The sequence below is a fragment of the Peromyscus californicus genome, unplaced genomic scaffold (assembly GCF_007827085.1).
Source record: "Peromyscus californicus insignis strain IS unplaced genomic scaffold, ASM782708v3 Scaffold_4__1_contigs__length_199733344, whole genome shotgun sequence".
Taxonomy (NCBI): Eukaryota; Metazoa; Chordata; class Mammalia; order Rodentia; family Cricetidae; genus Peromyscus; species Peromyscus californicus.
The window spans coordinates 135209926-135230514 of NW_026294562.1; the positions used below are offsets into that span (position 1 = coordinate 135209926).

Here is a 20589-nt window from a genome sequence, read left to right on the forward strand (position 1 = left end):
TAAAGAGTTTTTGCACAGAGAGAAAATTAACATAGGGAGAGACAGCTTAGGAAATGCTAGCTACATACCAGACAGGGTGACTATACAGACAACACAAAGAACTATAAAAATAAACAAAACAAAACAAACCACACAATCAAGAAATGGGTAATGAGCTGAATAGACAGTTCTCAAAATAAATAAAATAAAAAAGAAAGATAGATAGAAAAGAAAGGAAAATAAATTCCCTCCCATGAATCAGGCCTCAAATCCAGAAAGCTATTGTTGCCCTCTGATTCATGGGAGGGAATTCTCTTCTGGTCCTATAAATATAATCAAGGGCCTATGGCTGGAGGAGGCATAGGCCCTAGGGAGAAATCTACTACTTCTGCTTTGCTGAATGGACATGTTATGAAATGCCTGCCAAATATTTATGTTCAAACCCATAGTTTAGTGCCATTCTCAAGTTTGGCAAGTAAACTTTCTTGTTGCAGTGGCCAGCAGTTAATACCAGCTGGTAAGTGATTACTGCATGTTCTCAGCCCTAACTGGGATATCTGTATCAGCCCCGCCACAAGGCTCAGTGAACACTGCCGGAAAGGGGGCTGAAAGAAGGTAAGAGCCACAGGACAGTGAGGAGTGCTGGGAAATATTGGCTTCTTGCTAGGACATGGCCACCATACTCAGTAACTCAGTAACCCAGAACAAACGTGTGTAAGATCAAGCTGCAGCACTCCTCCATGGATGGAGGAGGGGCTCATAAGCCCCACCCCTAGCAGAAGAACTATTGGCAAATGACAGCTTTGGAGAGGAGTCATTTATCTCCCTAGGTATGGCCACTGCTAGGTTACCCACACGCGGGTGCACCCACACACATGTGGGCGGTGCTTACTACACGCAATGGCTCATTGCAATAAAGACGAGGTCACGAAGATGGGAGGGAGATGTGTTAGGAGGGCTGTGGGAAAGGACTGGAGAAGAGTCGAGGGTGGGTGTGATCAAAATCCTTTGTATATCTCTATGAAAGTCTGAGGGGCACTCACTAGGATGCACTCTCAAACCCCCTGCTTCTACAACCTTAAAGACAGCAGACATGCGAGAAAGTTTGAGACTTTCTGACCTCAACCCTAGAAAAGAGAAACACCAGTTAAGACATGGGTGTGGATTTTCTGGGCTTCAGGCTAAGGACATGAGGTCTGCATAGGCATTGGGTCTACCTCACAGGGTGGGTGTCTAGGACAGTTGAGAATAACATCTTTTTCCACATTTCAAAAGGACTTGCTGAAGTATAAATGTTTTCCTTACGTTATTTAACAATGTACACTGTTTAAGATGGAATTCAAACCTTGGGGTTTCTCAGCAGCCATTCACTGTACATTTGCACTAACTCCGGGTGCTGCTCTTCAGTTGGTCCCCTTTGTTATTAATGAAACCATTCACATAAACCAAACTTGGTTTTGTTCGGGGAAAAACACAAACTGGAACAACCCTATGGAAAGTGGAGAATGCCTTTGGACCCTTCCTCCCGTCCAATGTCAGTGTGCTCTCTGCCATGATCACACCCTTGGTTATGACAGTGTCACACAAGCTGCCCATTCTTCTTACCAAGATTCCCGGAATTTCTTCATCCTGCAGGGCCTGTCTTGATTCCGCCGACTCCTGAACCATCTCTCAACCTGGCGCTCTGTCAAGTTACACTTCTTTGCCAGTCCATAAACATCAGTCTGGGAAAAGGTGGAAAGAATGAACCAAGGATAAACAGTAGAGAGTCAGCAAGGCAAGGTATTTCAGCAGGCAAAGGCAGGACATGGCTGGAGGAGGAGAGCCTCCACGGTGCACCCAGCACATGAGTGCAGGCCTGTGTGTGTGTGTGTGTGTGTGTGTGTGTGCGCGCGCACGCGCGCGTTCAACTCTAAGAACTCAGGCAAAGAACAGGGTCAGCTGTCAAGCAGTCGGGACAGTGTGACTAAGTACTAAAGCTTGTGTACTAGAGCAGACAGGCACAAGACTGTGAGCCTATTTATATTTATATTTATATTTACATTTATATTTATATTTATGTTTATATTTATATTGCTTATGAAATCACATTCACATACACAGGTTCCCCAAGCCAAAGCTAAGCAAACAGAAAACAGAATATGAGGATCCTAGCTTGCTGATTACTGAGAAAGATCAACTGTCTATACATTAGCAGCAATCCACATTTTTGAACTGTGTGAGCTCACTAAGATTTATTTAGGGTCTCCTAGGTGCCAGGTAGAGTAGTAGAGTTTAAAATGTCAATCAAATATGATTTTCTACAGAGACAAAGAAACTTGCCTGCGAGTTGCTAGGACTTGTGCAAGATGTGAAAATGGTAGCCCGTGCCAACAACACCTAGAGTGGTGGGCTTTCTGTTACTTCCTTCAGTCTTTCTGGTAGTCACAGAAGATAATCCAAGAAAACCCTCAGCAGGTGGTGGCTATCTGCTTTCACAATCAACCTGATATACAGCCTATTTCAAAATAGTCCAAACTATTTCCAACCATTAAAATAATGATTATAAATTATAATGATGGTGATTGCTTCTCCTCTGGGAAGCAGAAGTTTTACAGGTTATGACTTAAAATAGGAAACAATGAAGATGATGAATTACTGCCCAAAGGTTACAAATCACAAGGTCTGCTAGAACCAGGAAAAAAGCATGAATGGCCAAGAGGGCCAGGTCCATTTTGTAGCAAGGTTTGAACAGGCATGTTTTGTACATTAGACCTTTGCTAACTAGCACTCTCTGCTTCCACAATACCAATTTTTTGAAATGGCATTGATCTCTTGATCATTCATTTTCTAATATAAGAAAACTTCCTCTTAATTCTGTAATAAAAACAAAACAAAAAATCAAATTGCCTAAAGCTGTCAGCTTCCTGCCCAAGATACAAGCTGCAGCTGATGGACAGAGGAAAAAGCGTGGTGCAGAGGATCCCACCCCAGAGGGCCAGGTGAGACCAAGCCCTAACATTCCAGATTGGAAATACAGTCCTAAGACTTTGATGTGAAACCACTTTTTAAATAATTAATCAGAGATTTACAGTAAGTTTAAGCTAACTGCAAACGAGTATTCTGGGGGCCAAAAAAGCCTGCTTGTGGACAAGACAGCTGGACAAAACAAGGACGTGTGAAAAGTGACTTCATGGACACTTTATGATGTATTTTGATAGGGTCACAATCATCAAAAGTATCAAGTGTGGCCTTCTCTACTCAAATGTTTAAAAACTATCATTAAAATGAGATTGTGAGGTTGAGATGTAAGATAAATAAATAATAAAAAATGAAACTGTGATATTATGATTTATTTACTTATTTACATTTTTAAGACAGGGTCTTGCTATGTATCTCAGGCTGTCCCCAGAGTCACTGCGCAGCCCATGCCATGGTGATGGTTCGGCCTCAGCCTCAGCAGTCCTGATTACAAGTGTAAGCCATGGTACCTAGCTTAAATTGCTATCTATCTATCTATCTATCTATCTATCTATCTATCTATCTATCTATCTATCTATCATGATGTTGACTGCTAATGTGGGATCCCACAGCTGAAAGTAATACTTGAACTACTGCTGTGGATGATTGATGGATAAATAAAACACTGATTGGCCAGTAGCCAGGCAGGAAGTATAGGCGGGTCTAGCAGAGAAGAGAACTGAGAGAACAGGAAGGCAGAGAGGAGATGCCAGCCAGCTGTCCAGGGAGCAGCATGTAAAGGCAGCAGGTAAAGCCACAGAACACGTGGCGACAAATAGATTAACAGAAATGGGCTTGGCGACAAATAGATTAACAGAAATGGGCTGAGTATAAGAGTAAGAGCTAGACAATGGTAGGCCTGAGCTAATGGCTGAGCAGTTTAAATAATATAAGCGTCTGTATGTTTATTTTATAAGTGGGCTACGGGACTGCCAGGACTTGGCGGGACCCGGAGAGAAAAACTCTAGCTACAAACTATCAATGTCAATGACTTTATAACACATATTTATATTTTCTAACATTTGAATTTGTCAATAGAGCAAAGAAATGCATCTAATGAATCAAATCCTTTGATGGTCAAATGGAAGCTATTTTTTATATGGACAAAGTAAGTCAAGATGACTAACCCATTAAGAAAGCAGATCATTAAGTCTACAAATAAAGAGTTTTTACTTACATGTGATGGTTGACTTGTGGAATGCTTGAAAAAATTCTCTAGGATGGCATTTGGTTTAATTTTGTGCACTGTCTTTTGAATGCCAAATGCATTTGCTAGAGGTGTGGCAATAAACCTACAAAACATGAGAAGGTTTGAGAAGGAGGAAGTCCAAAACCGCACCAGAAAACCCAGGCTGTCCCTTCAGGTGTCCAGGAAAGCTCAGGCATTTGCTTGCACTGTTCTAGTTTGGACACTCAATGGTCCACATTGAAAAGCTTAGTCTGCAGGGCGGTGTTGTTAGGAGTTGTGGTAAGCCATCAAGAGGTGGGCCTAGTGGGAAGTCCTGAGGTCATGGGTCTTGCAAGGGGCTCATAGGGCCTTGGACTCTGCATCTGCTCTCTTCCTGTAGAGATGAGCAGTCTGCTCCACCACATGCTCCTGCTAGGCTATGCCACCTCAGAGCCAAAGCACTAAGATCACTCAACTTCGAACTGGAACCTACATTTGCTTTATAAATTAATTGCTTTGGGTATTTTGTTACAGCAATAGAAATCTGATTAACACATGTTGTCAATGGAGCTAGTTAGAGCCAATCTCTGCCCACCAAAGGTTCCAAGGAGAAAGCTGGGCATGTGGCTAATGAGTATAACCTAGCACTTGGGAGGGTGAAGGAGAAAGATTACAGTGAGTTTGGGGCCAGCCTGAGCTACACAGTGAGTTTCAGTACAGCTTAAGCTACAGAATATCAAAAGACTGACAAACAAACAAAATGATAATGCCAAAACACCCCAAATCTAAGTTCAAAGAGCAAATTTTCAGGCCCATGCACAGCACAGGGGATACTGTAAGAACACATGATGCAGTACACAGCTTAAAATTCATTTCATTGTGAATTCAAATACATTTATGTGCAAGATTTAGGAATTAGGATGAACTGTTGTGTTTAGAATTTCACTTTAAGACCACCAAGGGTTAAATTAAGTGTTCATTGTTTTATAAGAAACAGAAAATTTGCTTTCCAAAGTAGCAGTACCATTTCACATTCCTGTCAATAGCATGTCACGTTTCCAGTTACCCCAAAGTGCCCTAGGTGCTTGACTTCGTCAGCCACAGAAATCATACTGTGTGCGCCGTTGATTCTATTCACTTCCCACCAGAACTGCTATTCCTAAGTTCTGCTCCAACTTGAGTTTCATCTTATTTTTCTAGTTTCTTAAGAAATGTATTAATCTGAGCTTCCTTCATTTCTAAATAGAAGGGCTTGAAGCTGGAAACTCCTTCCAGCCCTGCTACTTCCACATTCCAGGGGGTTCTAGTATAGTATGATCTTTTTCATTCAGTTAAAACTATTTCTATTCAGGACAGGCACCAAAACTACACAGAGAAACCCTGTCTCGAAAACAAACAAACAAACAAAAAGTATTTCTAGTTCCCCTTGTGATTCCATCTTTGACTGGTTATTAAGAAGTGTGTTGACCTCATTTTCACTTACTTGCTAATCTCCCGGGTTCTAGCACCACTTCATGTGTATGGGTGCCACCTCCTCACATTCACTGAGATGTGTGTTTGGGGCCTGGCACAGGGCATGTCATGAGGAGTGCCCTCTGTGCACAAGAGAAGGACACAGACCTGCTTTTGTTGGATGGCATGTTCTAGAGATGCTTGCTAAGTCTGACGGTTCATGTTTAAACCTATTTTCTTTCCAACCTCCTGCCTAGTTACTCTAGTTGTTACTGAAAGCCCAGAACTACTGGGCTGGGATAAGGTAGAGAACCTGCTAGCATGCGTAAGGCCCCAGGTTCCAGCCCCAGCACTGAAAAACAACAACAACAACAACAAACCCATTACTGTTGTATTGCCTGTTTCTCCCTTTTATAATAACAGTTCTATTTCATGTCCTGGGACTCTATTGCTGTAGACAACCTTGTTTATAATTATTATATCCTCTAGGAGCATCCTTTGTACTAACACTTTCAGGATCGATGCAGTTCAGTGTGTCTGAGGAGTGCAGCCACCCACTCTCTCAGCTACTGAATTAGTGGACAGCACTCCCATACTTTTCCTTTTACCCTACGAGTATCACTGAACTTGGAGTGTGTTTCTTGTGTGCTCCATATAGGTGGAGTGTGTTTTGCTGTCTCTTCTTCCCAGCCATACTTTTTAATTACAGCATTTAATCCATTTACATTTAATTACTAATTAGAAAGGATTTCTACTTGCCATTTGTGTAGCCGGAAGTTTTCTCAGGTACCGCCCGGCCCCGCAGTCCCACAGCTGCTTATAAAATAATCAGTCAGAGGCTTAATATTATTTACAAACTGTATGGCCTATGAGAGGCTTCTTGCTAGCTAGATCTTACATCTTAAATTAACCCATTTCTATTAATCTGCTTTACCACGTGTTCTGTGGCTTTACTGGTCTGCTGGCATGTTGCTTATTTACTAACCAATGGGAACAACATATATTCACAGCATACAGAAAGACATCCCCCAGCACATTTGGCTACTTGTTTTGTGTGTGTGTGTGTGTGTGTGTGTGTGTGTGTGAGTGTGTGTGTGTGTATCATCCTTTGTTTCATTAATTTACTACTATCCTCTTTCATGTTAGATATTTCCTAGTAGTCCATTTTTTTTTAGATCCTCCTATCATTTTTTACTATTTTTTAAGTTATTTTCTCAGTGGTTATTCTGGGATTATAATATACATCTTAATTTATAACATCCTGGTTCAAATTAATAGCAAATTACTTTCAATAGGTTACAAAAACTCCATTATTTCTCTCTTTGTATTATCAGGCAAATCATGTCTCTATATATTATGTTCTAATCAACAGATATTTATTGTTATTATTTTATGCAACTAAACAAAGAATATAAAAAGTTTTACAAATGAAAATATGGTCACACTAACTTGGTAGATTTTTAATACCCATAGTAGTATAACTTATCAAAACCCTTGACAGTCTTATTTTTCACTTCAGTCATACTCCTTTTTGATTTTAGAACCTCTATTTGGTTGTCTTGATTTATAATGTCTATTAATTTATTACTATCATGATTTGGTGAGATATTGGTCTCCTGTTTTTATTTTGTTCTTAAGCATGGTTGTCTCTAATTCTTTGAAAATGTTTCAAACAGCAAATTCTAAATTCTTTGTCCAGTCAGTCCAACACTTGGACTTCCCCAAAGACCCCGTCTTCTGTGTATGGACCATAATTTTCCAATATTTCCATATCTGCCCAGGTTTCATTGCATGTTAGGCAGGGACTCTAGATCTCAGATGCCTCTCCACCAGAGTTTGTTTTGTCCTGTTCACCCACTTGTGTGTTGAGTCACTTAAAAAGCCTGAACTGTATGTGCTGTCCTGTGTCATGTGTGGGTGCTGAAGTCCCTAGTATTTTCAGTTACCACCCCGCTAATGACTGGACAAAGTCTTCCTTCAACACCCAGAGCCAACAAGCCTCTCAGGCTGCTGCGGCTCTGTGCACCCACTCGAAGCCAGGCAGCATGACTCTGCCTCAATGCTCACTTTCTGTTTACAGAGCGCATCAAAATCATGTAGAGGTGAGAGCTTAGGGATGTCTGGAGTCTTGCCTGCACTTGAACAAAACGTTAAACATCAAATTGGCCTTCAAGATTTCCAAGAACATATCATAGCTTTTCATGGCCCCACCCTTCCAGACATCTCAATTCTCTGCTTTTCATTTGACCTTTTTGCTTAGTCTAAGTTTTGAACCAATTATTATTTCCCAAGGAATTCGATTACCTTTAATTGTTTCTGATAACCATACTCCCAGGAAAATACTCTTTTTAAAAAAAAAAAAAAAAACCTGGGTAAACTCTGAGAAAAGGCTAATACGGACAGCAACACTATGGCCTGTATTTACTAGACAATCAGGTGATGACAATTCTCTATTAATAATGCTTTGCAAGACTTCTAACCCTCTCCTTCCATTGGAAGTCAGACTGCATGGGTTCATTGTACATGTGAGCTCTTGTTTTGTTTTTAATTGCTTTTTGTTTTGTTTTTGACTCTCACTATGTATCTGTCTTGTCTGGAACTAGCTATACAAATCAGGCTGGCCTTAAACTCACAGAGATCCACCTACCTCTGCCTCCCAAGTGCTAGGATTAAAGCAGTGCACCTTGACCCCTGCCTTGAGCTCAGAGCTGTTCAGGGAGGGATATCACAGAGCTAGAAAAGGCAGCTAGAGTTCCATAAATCTTGCCGTTCTTGTCAGGACTCAACTGTTTTTCTTAGACAACACTCTCTGTGTCATTGTGAATCTGTATAATTATAAAAATGTTGACTCTGAATACTTTTGCTGGTCTTTTCACTGTTTTTATGCAGAAAATAATTTCAGAATCCCTTACTTCTGACATTTTTGTTAACTTCCTGTGTGCACTGTGTGTATGTGTGCTGCATGCGCCTGTGAGCGCGCGCGCGTGCGTGCGTGCGTGCGTGTGTGTGTGTGTGTGTGTGTGTGTGTGTGGTTTATGTTCACGTGGTTGCACAAGTGTGTCTGAGTGTGCATGCACATGATTGTGGAGGCTAGAGAAGCATCACAGGTGTGGCTCCCCAGGAGTCACCCACCTTGGTTTTTTTGAGGCAGATTCTCTTACTGGCCTGGGGCTCACTGATTAGGCTGGCCGGCCAGCAGGCCCCAGCAGTCTGCTAGTCTTTGCCTCCCTAGTCTGGGACTATAAGCATGTGCCACCATACCACCACAGGTGACATTTTCATGACTGAACTTGGGTCCTTGTGCCAAAGCAGAACCACTGTACTGACTGACCTATCTCCTCAGCCTTCCCCACTGTGGTTTTTAATTTGCATCAGTCCAATGATTGATGATTGATTAGCTTTTCATGTGCTGAATTTTTATTTGCATATTTTTTGACTCAAATCTTTTGCCTATTTAAAAAATACACTTATTTGTTTACTAATGAGTCATACAGTTTATCTCATATTCCGAGTTTAAATTCTTCATAAGATAATTTACGCACATCTTCTCCTAGTCTATTGATTATTCTCTAATTTGATTTATGTCTTTAAAAATAATTATTATGGATTTTTCTACATATAAAATAGTTCAATTTTTTCAAGTATATAACTCAATGACTTTCCATTTCTTCTCAAACTTACCCAAGCAACTATTAACCTGTTTTCCATCTTTATATCTTAACCTTTTCTGGATATTTACTAAGTGGAATTGGATAATATATAATTACTCAGCTCCAGTTTCTTTCACCAACCATAATACTTTGAGGCTCATTTATGTCATAGCATGTGACAGGAAGTCTGTTCCATTCTCTTGCTGAGTGATAGCTTACGGTGTAGGCACACACAGTGTCACTTAAAAGCAAACATTTTAGATCTTTCGCAAGAGAAATGAAAGCACATGTTCAGCCATGTTCCCATGTTCAGTGTTTTTATTCACAATGGACTAACACCGTAAACAGCACAAATTCACATCAACTAGTTCAAATATAAATATTTGTATGTTGCATAAATATGTTCAAAGATTAGTCAGCAATAATAGGGAAACCTTGATACCTTGACACATGCATCATACATGAAAAAGAATCTCAAATGCTTGTTAGATAAAACAAGTCATACAAAATGTTAAAATCTATAATTCCAATTATAAATAATTCTAGAAAATATAAAGTTATGATCCTAGAAAGCAAACAGAGATTGCCAAGGATAGTAAGTAGAAAAGAATAAACTGAACTGTTCAGGTCGATAGACCTATCACAATCATGGTGATGGTAGTGTGACTATTTGTATCAAACTTTTTTTTAAATTTTTTTATTTTTATTTTGCAATACAATTCAGTTCTACATATCAGCCACCGATTCCCTTGTTCTCCCCGCTCCTGCCCCCCTCACCTTCCCCCCAGCCCACCCCCTACTCCCACCTCCTCCAGGGCAAAGCCTCCCCCGAGAACTGAGATCAACCTGGTAGACTCAGTCCAGGCAGGTCCAGTCCCCTCCTCCCAGGCAGAGCCAAGCAATCCTGCATAGGCCCCAGGTTTCAAACAGCCAACTCATGCAATGAGCACAGAACCCCGCCCCACTGCCTGGATGCCTCCCAAACAGATCAAGCCAATCAACTGTCTCACCCATTCAGAGGGCCTGATCCAGTTGGTGACCCCTCAGCCATTGGTTCATAGTTCATGTGTTTCCATTCGTTTGGCTATTTGTCCCTGTGCTTTATCCAACCTTGGTCTCAACAATTCTCGCTCATATAAATCCTCCTCATTCTCGTTAATTGGACTCCCAGAGATCCACCCGGGGCCTAACCATGGATCTCTGCATCCAGATCCCTCAGTAGTTGGATGGGGTTTCTAGCACGACAATTAGGGTGTTTGGCCATCCCATCACCAGAGTAGGTCAGTTCAGGCTGTCCCTCGACCATTGCTGGCAGTCTGTTGTGTGGGTATCTTTGTGGATTTCTGTGGGCCTCTTTAGCACTTTGCTTCTTCCTATTCTCATGTGGTCTTCATTTACCATGGTCTCCTATTCCTTGTTCTCCCTCTCTGTTGTTGATCCAGCTGGGATCTCCCGCTCCCCCAAGCTCTCTTTCCCTCGACCCTCGCCCTTCACTACCCCCACTGCTGGTGGGAATGCAAGCTTGTACAACCACTTTGGAAATCAATATGGCGCTTTCTTAGAAAATTGGGAATCCATCTCCCCCAAGATCCAGCTATACCACTCTTGGGCATATACCCAAGGAATGCTCAACCACACCACAAGGGCACTTGTTCAGCTATGTTCATATCAGCATTGTTTGTAATAGCCAGAACATGGAAACAACCTAGATGCCCTTCAACTGAAGAATGGATAAACAAAATGTGGTACATATACACAATGGAATACTACTCAGCAGAGGAAAACAATGACATCATGAGGTTTGCAGGCAAATGGATGGATCTAGAAAAAATCATTCTGAGTGAGGTAACCCAGACTCAGAAAGACAAACATGGTATGTACTCACTCATAGGAGGATACTAGATGTGGAACAAGGATGACTGGACTGCTACTCACATCACCAGGGAGGCTACCTTGAAAACAGGACCCCAAGAAAGACACGGGGATCGCCCAATGACAGAGAAATGGAAGAGATCTACATGAACAGCCTGTATCAAACTTTTAATGAACTGTATGAAATTGAAACCTCAATAAAGCTGAGTTTTAAAAATACTAGTGTGTACAGCTAGGAATGTGGTCCAAGCTGCAGTTCCCAGCTGCCTGGAAGGCTAGGTGGGCAGATCAGTGGAACTGTGTGTCAACACCTAACTGACAACAGAGAGGCTCCACCTCAACGGGTAACTAATGGAAGAAAAAAAAGATTCAAACGAGGGGCTGAGGAGGTGGCTCACTGGATAAAGCACATACCATGCCAAATGTGAGACCTAAGTTTGGATTCTCAGGACCCACATAAATGCCAAGTGAGAATGGTGCCTGCCTGCCTTCCTGCCTGCCTGCTGCCTGCTGCCTGCCTGCTGCCTTCCTGCCTGCTGTCTGCTGCCTGCTGCCTGCCTGCTCCATCCCTGAAGTTCCAATGCTCAGAAAGCTGAGACATACCATGATTGAAGGCAACTAAGGAAGGAAAGGTTTATTTTAGCTTACAAGTTACAGTCTAAGGCCGGGTGGCTGTGGCACACTCCTTTAATCCCAGCACTCTGGAGGCAGAGCCAGGCGGATCTCTGTGAGTTCGAGGCTACCCTAGTCTACAAAGCAAGATCCCGGACAGGCACCAAAACTACACAGAGAAACCCTGTCTCAAACAAACAAACAAACAAACAAAAACAAAACAAACAACAACAAACAAACAAACAAAACCCCCAAAAAACAGGTTACAGGGCAGGAACTCAAATAGGATCTTGAAGCAAAGAGGCATGCTGTTTGCTGGCTCCCTCCCAGGCTGGTGCTTAGCTAGCTTTCCTGTGGAGCCCAGTACCACTTTCCCAATTAATTATAAAGAAAATCCCCCAGATATGCCCACAGGCCATCCCCAAAGCAAGCTATATAGAGTAGTTGTATATTCAAGCTATGGGTTCAACTGAGAGACCCTGCCTCAATTAATAAGGTGGAAATCAATTGAGGAAGACTGCCATTGGCTTCAGGCCTCCACAGGTGAATGCACATAAATGCACACACACAGATACAAACATAATGAGTTCAGTGTAGCTCGGTTAGTAGAGTGCTTGCCCAGGATGACTCTAATATCATCAACTCTTGAGAGGCAGAAACAGGAGGGGCATAAGTTTAAGGTCATCCTCAGCTAGATAAGAAGCTCAAGGCCAGCCTGAGCTACATGAGACCCAGTCTCAAAAACACCCCAAACAAAGAAAGAAAAAGAATCAGCACAGGAGGAGGAGAAGAAATAAGAAGGCTATGTCCATCTTCCTCTAGTTCTGACAGACAGCAACTGCTGCCAGGCTCTGTCTGTTCTAGTACTTAGAAAAATTTCCATGTTTAATTAAAATCTAGAAATGTGGTTATGAATTATCCAATGATCAGTCCTTTATTTCATTTTTAAATACAGAAGTTAAGTAAAAATTTCATAAAATAATGTGATAAAAATGTAAGTATTCCGACTTCCAGATGGACTAATAAGTTCCTTTGGAGAGCCCATGACATTCAGAGACATATAAAAGAAAGAAACTATGCACCAGATGAACAGAGAGCAGAGCAAACAGACCATATTCTGTTGATTTTTCTCAAGGAAGGGAGTTCTCACAGTGTCACATCATTTACGTAACTAGTAATACATGCACATAGCAGAGGTGTTTTCTGGAGTCACATGACTAAAGGAAGAACACCATCATCAAACTCTCAGCTCTAATGTGGAGTTGAGGTCAGGCCACTTCCATCTGCTCTAGTGAGTTAACAATGGGTCCTTTTTTCTCAACTCCTGAAAATTGAGATGTAGATGGATTTCTCAGGACTCTATGAGACAGTGGGAAAGGGGAGAAGTGGGGGAGTCTCCTCCATGTACCAGCAAGTAAAAGAAGTGACCTGGTGTTCCATCTTCTACCTCTGCCTTGGGCTTCCAGGCCCGCACTCTATACTGGGTGAAACTGTCCATCTCATGTGTTGAACTTTGAGGAGATCTCTTTGATACCTTACTTCAAACACATTAAAGAATTTGTAGAAGGCAAACTAACCAGAAACTACTAGTCTTAACCAAAATAATAAATAAATAAATAAATAGTCTGACAATATCAAATGTGTCAGAAGTGTTAGGCAATCCAGAAGTTTTCACATTTGCAGTGAGCTTTCCAAACTGTCTTCTGATTCCCAGGAGGCATTTGCTCACTCTCTTCCACTATCAGAAGCATTATAGTGTGAGATCCAAAAACATCTATAAAACCAGAAAAAAAAAATACCCACTCAAGCCAATACCCTGGAATGTGATGTCATGGCATGTTTGTTTGAGTACCACTGAGAGCTTGAGGTCATTAACCTCCTGTTTCCTCACCTGCAGACTACGTATGGTTTCTATACCATCTTAACTGTAAGTTTTCATCAAATGCAAGGAACAGCCAATATTTTCTTTAGGATATAAGTGGTTTAATTTATAACAAATAATGTAGAATCCCAAGGAAAATATAAACTTCTATCACAATGAAGTATGATCTCTCTCTGCCATGCTGAATATTCTCTTTATCACACAGAAAGAAGTATGTTTCTGTAGTATTGCAGACCAGAAAAAACTAAGGATGAGTTGTTGGGAATTACCATAACAAGGAGCTAGAAGATAAGGACTACACTTAATCTCTTGAGGAAGCAAGAATGGCCCTAGGAATTAAAAGAGGGATTTCTTCCTCACTGTTGTTAGCCAGGCAAGACACAGACATAGAGACTTGGTCCTCCACCACTGTAATGCTCCAGCAACCGAGAAAACATTCTGTCTCACTGCCCTGATCAGACTGGAAACAACAGCTGCCCACTGAAAGACAGAAAATCTGCAATAGGGATAAGTAAAGGTCATCCATACGATCCAAAAATAGTGAACAATTCTAGGTAGTAAAGTATCATTTGTTAATTTGGATGTTCAGGGCAAATTTTATTTCCCTTATGCATTATTTGGAAATTCAAACTGTGTCTGTAAAAAGTATAACATGGGAAGGACAAGGGCTAGAGAGACGGCTCAGTAGTTAAGAGTGCTGCTGCTGCTGCTCGTCCATAGAACCCAAATTCAGCTTCCAGTACCTACATAGTGCACGTCACAGGTACCTATAATTCCAGCTCCAGGGGATCCAATGCCCTCTTCCGGCCTCTGTAGGCACCAAGACACATGTGTTGTAAACACATACACATAAATATATACCAGTATTTTTAAGGGAGGGAAAAAGGTATCGTAAAACAGGTACATATAAATAAAAAGAAGTATTTTTAAGGGAAGGACGTTTTCCAATGCATTCAGCTACAGTTTAGTGGCAGGCCAGGGTATCTTCCCAATAGCAACAGTGCATTTTTAACCAGGTGAAGCTACTGTTTGTACAGAAACCTTTGGGCAAGCCCACGAGATAAAGCTGGTCAAACAAACTCTCAAGACAAGGACCCTGCAGATGGTTATAAACACGTGGCCCATGTTACATTTGGTCTTGGACTACTTGATTTTTTATCAGGCTGTCTTAACTTTTTCCAGCTCTTGCCATCCAAGCAGGCTTTTTTGTTTGTTTGTTTCAAATGAACTAACAGAAACTACACATGAACATTTGCTTCCTGTTGTCAGAACATGAATACAATTTTAATACAAGGTTGGAAGAAATATCCATATAAATTAACTCAAGAAAATGTTTACTGTTTTCTGATAAAACAAATTAATGTGGTTATATGTTTTCCTTATGATTAGGAAGAAAGGAGAGCTATACATCTTAAAATTAAACTATGCTATGCAGAGGTATTTGGTGTGCTCCTTAATGGGTCACTTCTGGTATTTTCCAGGCATTCTAGAATGACATCTCATCTTCAAGAAATAGATTTTTCTAGCACTGTCCCTCTGGGAATTTGCTCTTAGTAGTGCTACTTGTACAAATCAGTGCAATTCACTATTATGTTTCCACATACGCCTATACCATGCACTCATCATCTACCCTCACTCACTCTGTCTCAACCTTGTTTTATTTTTACCCAGTGGTATTCACACCCCTAATTCTTCTTCTTCAGTTGCAAATAATGTTTGTGTGCACTTTATTGCACAGGTTCCATAGGAATCTGCAGCCTCTGAACAAGAGACTCATTAAGAATCAGATCTTAGGGTTGGGGATTTAGCTCAGTGGTAGAGTGCTTGCCTAGCAAGCACAAGGCCCTGGGTTCGGTCCTCAGCTCCAGAAAAAGAAAAAGGGGAAAGAAAAGAAGAACCAGATCTTAGACTTGCTATGGTAAAGTTAGCAAAGATGGGGTCGGGGAGAGAAGAAACATAAACACTACTTACTTTTCAAAGAAGTATCTGATGATCACCAAAAGCAGGGCATATGGAATTGTCATGTACAAATGGGAAGCTTTAACAAAGACGAGGCCGTCATGATCTTCGAGATCTGACCACTTTATTGTTGGAGGAAGCCAGAATTTCTCCAACCAGAACCATTCTTTAAATGACTGAAACATTCTAGACAAATGAAGAAAAGAATTCATTAGACTTGTCAAATCAGCACTTAGAACTGTGATAATGTCCGAGCACTGTCCTTGAAAACACCTAATGCAGGACCCTGAAAATAACAAGGGGAGTACACTGGCTCCCATGGTCCTCCACTGCATCTAACAAGAAAACTCATCCAGTGCTCCCAGAAGTGCTTAGACTAAGGAATGGAAGACCAAAGCTTAACATGCTTCTCTTCATATTTCGAGAAGCATACATGTGGATATTACAGATATTTATTTTCCTCTTATATCACTCGTGACATAAAAATTATTCAATAGGTTCTACAACATCAAAGTATCAAAAGTCAACCCCCTGAAAGTTTCAATGTGTATATAAAACTTCACTAGCACTCTAAGACATTTCCTGGGAGATAAAGAACAGGAGTTCGGAGGAGGTCATGTCAGTAATCTATTTGTATGTCGGTGGTAGTAGGGATTGAACTGAGAACTTCACTCATGTTAGGCAAGGACTCTACGGTGAGGTTTGTCCTCGGCTCCCTTTCTACTTTGAAGCAAGCTCTTACTAAGTTGCCTAGACTTGCCTTACATGCATTTTGTAACTCAGGCAGGTCTTGAACCTGTGATCCTCCTGCTTTAGCTTCCTAATAGCTAGGATTACTAATTCTTGCCATCGGGCATGGCTCCATGCTACTAACTGTATTTAGGGAGACTCTATTATCTGTGAAGCATTGTGCTAGGTGCTGAGTACACAGCACTTAATAGACAGGTCTCCCATCTTGAGAACCTAACAGCCTTGTAGGTAAGGTCAGCCTGACTAAAACAAGTAACTTGGATACATATTTTTTAGATACCATAAAAATTTCCAATTCCAATGTGTTAGTTTTGTTTTATCTTATTTTTTAAATTATATTATTATCCTTTAGCAGTCTGTTTTTCTTCTAATGAGAGACAGAAAGAGAGTGGATTCAGAGGGGTGGGGAGGTGGGAAGGAACTGGGAGGAGTAGCGGGAGGGGAAGCCATACTCAGCATATATTCTATGAATCTATTTTCAATAAAAGGAAAAGAAGAAAGAAAGAAACCTAACTAGACGAGGAAAAAAACAAACTACAAGGTGCTGGGAGGCAAGGATGGACACTAGGCCCAGCAAGGATATGTCCTGGAAAGATGCCTGAAGGGGGTGGGCAGTGGAAAGAGTGGGAGAGGAGGCTGATCGACAGCACTGAAAAGGGACTTGGGTTCTGCTCCTTCCCTTTGCTGCCCCAACAACCCAGAGACATCTCTGACCAGGGAGTCAAGCATTCCTCTCCATAGCTTTGCGGCACTGAACACCTGCTGGGCGACCTCTCCCCCAGCTCAAGTGTGAAATTACTGTGGGCTCAATGTCAAATCTGCTGTCCCTTTCCCAGGTCAGATGTCAATCTCAAGCTCCAGGTTGCTGAGCTTGTGCTTTGACAACTGGCTACACATCTGGGGGCCCACGAAAACCCTCTTTTAGTATACTTAATTTGTGAGAATGGCCCATCAGACTCAGGAAACATGGACTTATATTGGTTTATTATCAACGATGCAGAAGAAGAGATGTAGGGCAAAGCATGTAAGAAGGGCACTAAGCAGCTACGCTCTCTCCAGGTCCACCATCTTCCGGGAACCTCCACATGTTGAGCTACTGGAAGTTCTTAGAAACCCATGCTCTGTCCTTATTGAAACTTCATTGTGTGAACATGATTAAGCCATTTGGCTACTGGAGAAGAATTCAACCCTCAGTCCCTTGACCCTCCCCAGAAGTTGAAGGGAATGATTGATGACACAAACCCTTGAATCCTGCTGGTCTTTCTTGGGCCCTGCCTAGCGCATCAACTACCAGTCAACTCATTAGCATACAAGAGAACATTGTCATTTCAGAGATTTCAACAATTTCCTGTTTGCCAGGAAATGCGCCTTTCATGACATCACCAGCATAAGTTTTAACCTCACCATTGAGGTTATGGCCATTTTGATCCTAGCATTTTGAAACTGAGACTGTTTTGATTTTCTCTGTAAATATTTAGTCAGGAACATGGGTCACACTGTCCTTAGATTTTACAACCTTGTGCCTGGTGTTGAGAGAAGTGCCCTTCCAGAGGGACACCAACCCAGTCAGAACCACACCTACACAGCTGCACCCTTGGAGAAAAGTGACCTTCTTTATGGGTTATCATTCCACTAGACTTTCTAATTTGAGCTGCCAAATCATGCAAATATGGTCGACTATTTCCACCAACACCTATATATTCTCTGTTAGGCTTGGGGGCTTCACAGAAGAAAGGGATGAAGGAGTGATTTTAGATTTCAAGGTGATTATGACCCAGCGTTGATGTGGTCTGAACCAGGGAAGGGTGGTGACAATTGATGAAACAGCTGGGGTGGGGAGTAGGGGGCTAACAAATGGCAACACCCTATTTGTAAAGTAACTGAAGAGTCAAGCTTGGTTGCTCTGTCATCTGACAAAGTTTCCTGTAGAGGAAGTCAAGACAAGGTGTGCTAGCTGAGGATGCAGCTCAGTGATAGAGCACTTATCTCACACAGGCAAGGCTCTGGCCTGGGCTTGACCCCAGCATACCTCCCCCACCACCCAGGACAAAGCTACTCACCTTTTCACACCTAGGTACAGCTCAAAACAAGAGTAAACATAGACATTTGAGTTTATCTCCAATTTTTACCGATTTTGGAAATCAACCCAAGCTAAAACCTTTTACTAGGCCTATCATCATCCAAATCAGAGCTAGTTACGGATGTAAAGACAAACATATCTTTTGAGAAGTTCACCTTTGGCAGATTTATAGCATTATTGGCTCTGACAATACTTAAAATACCAGGGCTGGGAGCAAATAGCAATGCAGGAAGTTAGGGATTTTTCTAATACTGTTTAATAATCACTACATAAAATAAGTTGCTCACTCTTAAAACACAACTCAAAGCAGCACAGATTCTTCTGTCTTGGGAGAAATACACTTCTTCAAGCAGCTTCTAAGTTACACAGGAGTAAATCCTTGCAGTGACTTCAGGTCTGGGAAAACAGTAGTAACTCTAATGTCTGGTAACATAAAGACAGGCAACCAAAGAAACAATGTCCTAGAAGATGGAAAGGACGCAGAGGAACACTGCCTGGAAAACACAGCTCAGACTTAGAAACTAAACTAAATCAATCCACACTACGCACTCTTTCTGTGGGTGTTGCCATCAAACATCAATGATTGCAGATTCAGGGGTCTTAGAGCCCTCTGTTGATACCCAAGACAAGAAGAACTCAAAATGAAGCACAGATCTAAATGTAGGAGCCAGAGTTATAGAACTCTTAGAATACAATATGGGAGTGAATCTTGGTGACCCTGTCTCAGGCCAGGCCTTCGGATATGGCACCCAACTCATAAGCAAGAGAAAAGGCAGCTCAAAAACAGATCAGAATTAAAGTCTTCTGTGCATCAATGGACACCACCAAGAACAGGAGTAAAGAACCTACAGAATAGAGGAAAGTGTCAGAAAAAAAATATGTCTAATAAGGGTGTCTTAGTCAGGGTTCCTATTGCTGTGATGAAACACCACAACCAAAGAGCAAGTTGGGGAGGAAAGGGTGTATTTGGGTTACACTTCAGCATTGCTGTTCATCTCTGAAGGAAGTCAGGACAGGAACTCAAACAGGGCAGGATCCTGGAGGCAGGAGCTGATGCAGAGGCCATGGAGGACATGGAGAGTACTTACTGGCTTGTTTCTCCTTGCTTGCTCAGCCTGCCTTCTTATAGAACCCAGGACCAGCAGCCCAGGGATGGCACCACCCACCATGAGCTGGGCCCTCTCCCATTGATCACTAAACGAGAAAATGCCTCACAAGTGTATCTCATGGAGGCATTTCCTCAACTGAGGCTCCTTCCTCTGATGACTCTAGCTTGTGCCAAGTTGACACACAAAAACACCCAGCACAGAGGGACTTATGTTTCAAATATACAAAGAACCTTTACAGCCCACAAATAACAAGACAAATAGCCCATCTTTAGAAAGTATCTGAATGGACATTTCACCCGAGACATGCACATGGCAAATAAGCACAAGAAGGGACGCTCAACACTATGGGCCGTGAATGAAACACAAACTCAGATGGCCACTGTCACAGCACTGAGTGTTAGAGTACAGCCGAACAACAGTGACCGGCCACAGCAAAGTCGGGGCCCCCAAGCACTGCTGTTGATCAGGCCGGAAGGGAACGCTGCTGGGGAAGACAGTCTTCAAACTGTCAGAGACTGCACATGCTCTGCCAGTCACTCCTAGAGAGCAAGGAAGCTGAAAGGACTCATGTTGTTTGACATTTGAAGACCTAGCTTAGGCAAAAGGCCAGACACAAATGGCACGAACTATATGAGCTCATGGATATGAAACATTCATAATAAACAGCTCCATAGAGACAGAAAGTAGGTTGGAGATGCCTTGGGGTGGGCTGGGGGATGGCATCACTGGCTTAGGGAATGGGAAGTGATTTCTAAGGGAGGGGTTACGACATTTCTTTGGGAGAAATGAAATAGTCAAAAACTGTGCTACTACACAGCAGAGAATATACTAAAAAGCATTTAAGTTCACATTTTAAGTGAGTTGTGTAATATGTGAAATATACATAAAAACAAATAAACAGGCAGGAGGATTTCGAGGTCAAGGCCAATCTAAACTGTATAGCCAGAGGCTGCCACAAAACAATATTAAACAAAAACAAACTCTCCTGAAGGCATGTCTCCCTCAGATGACCCACCATGTCATTGAGCCTCCAAGTCATTGAGCCATGTCAGGCTTTTAGCTCAAAAGAAATCACG

The 20589-nt window shown here is 41.9% G+C and overlaps 1 protein-coding gene across 1 annotated transcript in view; it reads right to left on the bottom strand.

The window, feature by feature from the left end:
* Cers3 (ceramide synthase 3) overlaps window positions 1-20589 on the bottom strand; it is a 94991-nt gene that overhangs the window by 54137 nt on the left and 20265 nt on the right. Inside the window, exons 2-4 of the mRNA XM_052711906.1 lie at window positions 15587-15760; window positions 4157-4271; window positions 1585-1703 (exon numbers count right to left, since the gene is read on the bottom strand). Of these exons, the coding sequence (XP_052567866.1) occupies window positions 1585-1703; window positions 4157-4271; window positions 15587-15759 (407 nt within the window). The 5' untranslated portion in view covers window position 15760. The remainder of the gene's footprint in view (window positions 1-1584; window positions 1704-4156; window positions 4272-15586; window positions 15761-20589) is intronic.